The following is an 8,833-nucleotide window of genomic DNA, read 5'->3' as shown; positions in this document are numbered from 1 at the left end:
TATTTTTAATTGTCCGTTGAAATTTCCAACTTAGCTCAGATGCATGTATGTTAAATAAACATATATTTTCTTTTAAAATAAAAAAATTAAATATTCTGAGCGAAATTGTTTTGAGCCACACAGTTCACGCACACAATAACAAACCGGAATCCTTATCCTGAACGTACTCTAACAGTTTTTCGAATATTTTTGATCAGTCTACATGACATTGTTTCTTCGAGTCGTTTTCCTGGTTTTGGTATTATTATTACACCTGCTACTTTCCAGAACGAGAGATAGTATTTCAGCATTAATATGCCGTTAAATATTTTTTCCTATAATTCTTTTAGTAATTTTCCCGATACTAAGTCAAATACCATCGCTTTTTTTGGATTTTTGTCTGTTAATATTATCTGTTTATTTCTTTTACTTTTAATCTCTTAATAATTTGACACGCTTTAAGGGGTACTTTAAAATAATTTTCGATTTCATTTGCATCTATTATAGTTTCTGTTGCAGAATCGTATGGTATGAATACCTCTTTAAAGTGAGCTGCAAAGGTATCATTTTCCTTATCACTTCTAGACTATTTATTGTTTTCGTTTCTAATTGGCGTGTATATAATCGTTGCTTTTTGAGGCTGACAAGTTTTTCGTGTAATTTCAATTAAATATTTTTTTAAGATGTCTAAAGCCTTTAGTTCTTTAATGGCTTAATTTAATTTAATTTCATCACTTAGTAATCATGATTGTTGCCACTTTTTGCGAAGCTATTTTTTTGTTAATATTGTGGGTGATTTTCCCTTTTTTATTTGTGTTAAGATTGGATTTGGCTTTCCAAGCTGCTGTTTGAATTACCTTTGTTAAGTGTTCTACTGCTTGTTCTACTTTATCATTGCTTTTTAAGGAAATGTTCAGTTTAATAGTTTGGTCAAAATTTTCTCTGTTTTATGATTAAATAAGGTCTGAGTTTGTTGATAACGGACTAAATTGGTCTGTAATTTTACTCGTATTATTAAAGTCAATCGAGATAAAGTCAATTGATATCCATTTTTAAAAATTTTCTAATGCCGCTTTGTACTTTTCTTTATTGTTTTTTTTATATCTTGTCTTGATCTTTGGCATTATAATCCACTCCAGCAATAAATTTATATTTATATTAAGATTGATTAAGAATAGAATTTCATTAAATCACATTTTTTCTGGGCATATTTTTTTGCTAGTAGAAATATATATCTACTGTTATACATGTATTCCGATATGATTTTACTAAAATGACATATTAAAAAAAATATTTTTGGGATAGAAACTATTTTTATTATTTCTATTTCAATAAGATACATAGTATTTAATTAAATTACATGCATTTTTCTAACCAAATTCAAAGGGGGTTGGGGCAAATGTCCTTACCTATTTCTGCTAGGCATAGATTTTTTTTTATAAAATAGATGAATATACAGTACGGCAAAATTACACAAATTTTGCGAATTTCTACGACACGGACGTCGATTTTTTCACAAAAATCGAAGACTGTAAAATGCTGCTTATTCTTTTTAATGAAGTGTTGCAGTAAACTCATTTTGATCTTCTTACTTTTATTGTGGCATATGCGGATGATGTATTTACAAATCTTTCCATTTCATTGCAGATTATTAAAACTGTTGCAGTATCGATTACAAGTTGTAAGCGATCATTCATAAAGCATTTCTTAAAACTCGTATCCAGAATATTTTCAGCCAGTTGATAGTTTTGTCATCAATATTTTTGATACTTTTCAAAATTGCCTCCTCCAGAGGTTTGGTTGAATAAGAGTCTTCACTATTAATTTTTAATAATCCTCAGGAATGTACAGAAAATTGTTTTTTCGAATAGCCATTTCTACAACACCAAAATCGCGATATGTTTTTGAGTTGTCATATTTTGTAGATATTTTAAACAACAAGAAGCTACTTCTTGTGATTCTCTGGATGCAGTTGGTTCATCCCAGGTGTACATATAAATTTCATCATCATGTAAATTGTGGAAACATTGATTTAAGACATACATGTTTCGTTTATAGTATGAAACAGAAATTGTCAGTTTAGGGTATGGTAGCGCTTTTTGCAAATCAAATGTAAAAGCAAAATAGTTTCCTGGGTTTTTTGAGGCTAGCGCTTTATCTTCTTGTGAGGCTTTTCTAGTTAGTACGGCATCTTCTCAATGAAGTTCACGTTTTTGTTTTTTCTTCAATATTGCATGACGTTTTAATTTGCATATTGAGCGAATCGCACTTTTGTCACGTGTCTTTATGTGGATGATGAAAGTGCAAATTAAATTCTTTGTTACAAATATTCCCATAAATTTTCCCTTTAACTTAACATATAAATGGTAAATTTTTATTATATTTAATTCAAAGTTAATATACTTTCTATTTAGAATGTGATAACTTTTTGATTAAAGAAAATTCTCAATGTCATCCTTCACGCGTTTTACTTCTTCCTCATTGGAGGAAGGTTTTCTGGAGGAACCTTCCATTCTACCACGAAAATGCTCTCCAAAATTTTGTTGCATTGAGAGCACGGTCTACGCTTCCTTTAGATATATTAAATGTATCTAAAAAAATCTTTTGCATGCTAAAATTTTTGCTACTTTAGTATCTAAATAATATTTAAAACTGCAAGTCCTTTGCGGTCGCATTCTTCTTTTTAGCTTTAAGGAGACAATATTGTCTTAGTAATTTAAATATTCTTAATATTGAAAAATTAACATTATTTTACATCGTAAAAATCAGGAAAAAGTAATATTTAATAATCTATTTATAATATTTTTTTTAAAAAGATGATATTTAAAAAAATTAGTTAGTATTATCTGCTTACTGATGTATCGCTATTTTATGTGCTATTTATTTTACTGTAATTTTTAAGTGGGTATTTATGTATTCTACAACATTTCTTCCATATGCTTAAAGACTTGCAGTAGTTATGGATAATGTTTGATAATTATATTTGATATAATTCATTTTTCTAAGATTTGCCTTAATATAAATGTTGTATTTACTGTGCAAAGTGTTTAATAATATATTAGATTTTTTCTGTTGTGAAAATTTATGTCTTATGATTTTCACATATTGGACGTATTTAAAAATTGTGGGGGGGGGGGGCAAATAAAATTTTCGCCCTCGGGCTCAAACCACTAGCTACGGCACTGTAAATATGTAAATATATATTTATTACTACATATGGAAAAGTTGAAATCATATAATTTTACTAGCACCTATTATATTTTCACTGATAAAAATATGTATCTAATGGTAAAAATGTATTTCGATATGATTTCACAGATGTGATATATTTAAAAAAATATTTTCGGAATAGATGTTTTTCTCAGATTTTCTTTGAAGGATAATCCGAGAATTTCTGATTTAGAATCAGGGATGTCATTTCACATTTTTTGTATTATTTCGATTACATTAAGATTTATAGTATGTAATTAAGTGACATACATTTATCTGGCCAAATTCAAGGGGGCTAAATGCCCCCCCCCCTTCAAATAACGTTCCTGTTTTCTTCACTCGAAGTATATAAATTCGTTCGGCTTTCGAATCCCGTGCAATCCAGATATTTTGTAAGAAAATTCCAGCTGGACGTGGCCTGTCGGGATTCGGGGTCGTTATCCTGCGCCGTACGCGACCTTGGCGCCGAAAACGGCGATCGTCTTGCGCGTCGCGACGCACATTGGCGCGAGTCGCGTTTTTCCCGTCAGCGACATTCGTCGGCGGTGGGGTTGCGCCCCGCCCCCCACTACGGCTCATTGGCCGGCGCCGTGGAAGGGCGGATTGAGCGGTGGGAACCCCGCCCGCCAGTGGCCTCTAGATCTCAAACAGAGCCGCACTCGGTCGGCGGCGGCCGCGACTAGAGCACGTTCGCGAGAGACCTCGTCGCAAACTGTCAAATGTACGACAGCTTTCCAAACGAAAACGCCAAAAACAAATCGAAAACAGCCTCAACTATTTAAAGGCGATAGAGAACCTAAAATATTTATTAGAAAACATTAGAGATTTAGATTTAGAAACTATTCTTAAATACATTTTATTAAAAAAATATTTTTAGTGCAATTATTGCATAAATTTAACCACATGTGTAGTGTTCAAGTGTCGTAATTTCTCATCAGTAAGAAATAGATGTGATCTAAGTCAAATGGCGTGGGGCGCGGGGCTGGCCTGCCTCTCGGGGCTTTTCTGGCTGGTGGGACTCCTTGCCGCGGGGGCACGGCCCGCTACCACCACCACGGAGTATCCGGAAGGATTCGCTGAAAACGGCACCAATAACGGTGAGTCGATTTTCTCCTACTAACTTATAAATACGCGCGTTCTTGTATGATATTCGCGAAATTGGGCGTTCGAATTAAAAATATACCCACGTGTTTCACGATATGAAGGGCGAACTCTTTCACTAGTCATAATAAAACTCTTTCAGAGCAACATAGTATAGAGTTTAAAATAAAAACATAAAAACTACCCCAAAAACACAATTATTATTGTGCAACTAGCATATTTTTAAGAGATTTAAATTGTTTTATATTTTTTATTAACCATTTTTTTAAATATTATAAAATACAGAGTTAGTTCAGTGTTATTCAAACAATGGTTAGATAATCTTAAAAAATATGATTATGATTAATAAAAAGAGTTTAAATTTGTTTTTGCTAAAATAATTACTATTATATTAAATATTTTTTTTAATATAATTAAAAACTAGTAAATTTAGAGTTTCATTTTTATGATAATAAAAGAATCGATACCATTTAAATTTTTTTTTATCTTTATTCTAAACCAGCACTGTGTAAATTATATAAGACCGCGCGCCATTTTCTTTTATTTTGCATTTCGTTGGCCAAAAATTCATTTGCTGTTGCGAGCTAAAAAAAGGTCACCTCAGATATTCTTGTTTGTATACTCCATGCTTGAGTAAATGAACAAAATTTTAAATACACGAATTGCTACGCAACCCCCCAAATTTGACAGCCCTGACCGAGGGACTAAAACGACCAGATTTTGATTTGTGATCGACCGGTTCAAACTAATTTTGAAATGAGTGCAAAATTATTTTAGTTTTTCATTATTATTACTCCAAACCATTATTTTGCTATTGTTAAAATATAGTAAATTTAGAGTTTCTCATTTTTTTTAAATAAAAATATTTTGCGTCAATATGTTTCTTATAGATTATTATTATTGCTCGTCTCGTTGAAAAATCATACTTTAAAAAGATTTTATCAACCTTAAAAACTTATTTTTTTGATATTATATATTATAATAGTTAAATTCAAAGTTTCTAAGCATTTTAAAAAATTTAAAAATGAAATTAATTTAGCTAATATTTTTAGGATATAATAAATTATTATTATTAAATCGATAATCGTTTTAAGACCTCTTTTTAGTTTTTTTAATCTTTATTATACACTAATTTTTTTAATAATAAAAATTACCCAAACGACCAGATTTTTCTTTGCTTTGCGCTTGGGAACTATTGTTTAATAGACAGTATTTTTTTAAAGAATCATAAAATTCAGAATTATTGTAGTGTTTTTTATTATTATTTAAAACAATTTTTTTATTTATAAATTATAAAAAATAGTAAATTGCAACTTTTATTTTTTTAACCTAAAAATAATAATGGTTGGGGCATAAATATGTTTTTTCTAGATAGGTTAAATTATTTTAAATAATATTGGAAGTCTATTTTTGTACAAATATTTTATTTTTATTTTATATATTTATTATAGAGCAATTTTTTAAATGTTAAAAAATAAATGGTACCTAACTTTCGAGTCCTTCAAACGACCAGATTTTGCTTTGCTTTGCCGTTGAAAACTATTTTTTAAGAGAATATATTTTTTAAAGATTTATAAGATTTAGAGAAAAGTTCAAAATTACTGTAGTGTTTTTTATTATTATTTAAGACCATTTTTTTAAATTATGATGAAATGGTATTTTTTTTACTGAAAAATAAAAATGGTTTGGGCTAATATATTCATTCTAGATAGAGTAAATTATTATTGTTAATATAGCAAATCTCGTTTGAGGATCATACATTTTCTTTTTGATTACTTTTTTTCATATTATAAGATTAATAGTAAATTTAGAGTTACTCTAATGACAATATTTTGCTTTGCTTTGCGATTGGAAACTATTGTTTAAGTGATTTCAAAATTGTTGTAGTGTTTTTTTTTATTATTGTTCGAAACAATATTTTTAATTATGAAAAAATAGTAAATTTAGAATTTCCTTAACACATTTTAAAGTGAAAAATTATAATTTGGGCTAATATGATTTTTTTGCTAAGAAAAATAATTATTATTATTAAAGGAGGTCTCGTCTTAATATCATATTTTGAAGTTATTTTTTGGTATTTTTATTCTAGACCATTTTTTTAAAATATCATTGAATAAGTTTTGTTTTGCGGTTGAAAACTGTAGTTTTGAAACAATTATAAAATTTGAAAATGAGTCTAAAGATTTTTATTAATTTTATTTAAATCTATTTTTTTGATATTATTAAATGTAAGTGAATTTATAGTTTCTATATCTTTTTTAAAACTTGAGAATTAAGATAATTTCTGCGAATATTTTTTTCTAGACAGATACAATTATTAATATTATTACACAATTATGATTTTTCTTCTTCTTCTTCTTCTTATTACTATAGAGTCTGGTTTTAGTTTTGAAGGCATTTGGTCAAATATTTTTTTTATAGATAGATTAAAACAATTCTTTATAGATGGATTAAATTTTTTAAACATTTTAATGTTAATGAAATAGCAAAAATTTAGTTTTAATTATATTAGACAATTGTGAGATGTTTAATACCTTTCACAATTTTATATCTTCACATACTTTTTATAATTACTGTTAACCAAACGCTTATCGTCGAATGATTCCAGCAATTAGATTTAATCAATTTCACGTTAGAAAATGAAGGTTTATAAAAATACGCACTACCAAAAATAATTAATTTTAAATTTTACGTGAGATTAAATATTCTCACAAAACCGTACTTCATGATTATATTCGAAGATAAATATTTTTTTAATTAAAACTCTCCATAGATCAGATTATATCATAATATTGTAATATATTAATAATAATTGTATCTGTTAACCCAGCGTCGTTTCTTATGTTCTAATAAACGATTGGAAAAAATATAAGTAACATTTTTATTTTTCTATAAATGCCTATAAATAGCTATGAAAAAATTTTGTACACTAGTTAAAGCAAAACATTTTTAACGAATCTCTTTATAAATTGATTCAAGATTTCTTGTAATATAGTTATGAAAAATGTAAATAAAAATTATATAAATCTTCATTTTCAAAACATATCGTGACTTTTCCGTTGTTTAGATATCAATAGTTAGTAGTATTCTGTATTATATTTAATAGATCCGATGTTTGAATTAAAATAGGAAGATATTTGTTAGTTAAAATAAAGTATGTGCTTTATTTTATATTAAAAATTCCCTAGATTATAACTAGGTTTGACTAAATTTCGCAACGCAATCGAGTGGTAAAAAATTTTTTAAAGGTAGTTTATAATCTAAAATTAATTTAGATTTTCTTCATTATTATTTTACTATTAGATTTGACCATTTTTTGATTTTATAAGAAAATATTTAAATGTAAGCTTTTTCGTAGCATTCAAATTAAAATATTAATTTTTTACTTTTATAAGTTTTTTTTTGTATTTTAATATTACTATATATATATACGAGTAGGTATATATTTTACCCATCGTCACATGTTGGCGTAATCTGTTAGTTCACGTTGGTCTTAATTAAATTAAATACATAATTTAAAAAATATTTTAAGTTATTATAAACAACATTTTTTTATATGTTAATTTCATATTATTTTTGTAAATTATATTTTTCCATACCCACATATATTGTGTATAAATTTAACAAATCACTATATGCTTTTATTATATTAAATAATATAATATAACCTTTGTGGTGTGTTATGTGGTATAAATTAAATATAAATCTTATACGTATGGCAATATGCTATTTCAATTATGAATATAAAATAGTAATAATTAGTAAAAATATATAAAAAAATGTATTAGACCAGCTCCTCATTTCTGACATTGAACAGATCAACGTACAATGCCAGCGAATTAAAAATATAAACGACTACTGAATAGATATCTTTACTGAAATCATCATAAAAAGTTACTAAGAATTCTAAAGCTAGAATTTTTTGACATACATTGTCAACAACGTCCTTTAGAAATGATTGATAATATAAAACTTTCTTTAGTACTTTAAATCAAAGCTTCTCTAAAATCTTATTTGAATTTAATCAATAACGAAAAAATATTTAGCCTCGTAGGAGTTTCAAAATAGGGATTCTATTTCTATGGACTAAATTGTTTTCAAGACGCGAATTACTGATTGATTATCAAAGTGAAATACGCTATTCATAAAAGGGCCAAAGGACTTGAAATAATATTCGAATGTAAATAAAATTTTCTCTTTTTTAAACGTAATTCCATGACCTCTAGTTTACTAATTTTAACTTTAGGCAATACAGATATGGAAGATGATACGACAAAGCACTTTTTAATTCTAAAATATAAACCGTTGCCATCAGCTCATCTCCACAAATAATATAGATCGGTATGCAGAAAGACTAAGAAGCTGTTCGGACTTTTTGAACACTCTTAGGTTGCCATGTAACATAAATTTGAGTTTCTAATGGCCATGTCCATGTCGTTTTAAAATAATAAAAACGACGGTGGTTCCTAGTTTGAATAAAATATTTTTTTGATTGATAGTCGCCATACTTCAGAATTACCAAATTAAATTTTCAGAAAATCTT

At 27.6% G+C, this 8,833-nt stretch overlaps 1 protein-coding gene across 1 annotated transcript in view; it reads left to right on the top strand.

Moving 5' to 3' along the window:
- The first annotated feature begins 3,817 nt into the window (after window positions 1–3,817).
- LOC148231432 (neurotrimin-like) overlaps window positions 3,818–8,833 on the top strand; it is a 168,751-nt gene continuing 163,735 nt past the window's right edge. The window contains exon 1 of the mRNA XM_088191761.1: window positions 3,818–4,286. Coding sequence (XP_088047887.1) covers window positions 4,154–4,286 — 133 coding nt within the window. The 5' untranslated portion in view covers window positions 3,818–4,153. The remainder of the gene's footprint in view (window positions 4,287–8,833) is intronic.

Source organism: Plectrocnemia conspersa, unplaced genomic scaffold (genome assembly GCF_051122295.1).
Source record: "Plectrocnemia conspersa isolate PC_06_02 unplaced genomic scaffold, ASM5112229v1 ptg000009l, whole genome shotgun sequence".
Classification (NCBI taxonomy): Eukaryota; Metazoa; Arthropoda; class Insecta; order Trichoptera; family Polycentropodidae; genus Plectrocnemia; species Plectrocnemia conspersa.
This window is presented reverse-complemented; position numbering and strand designations above follow the sequence as displayed.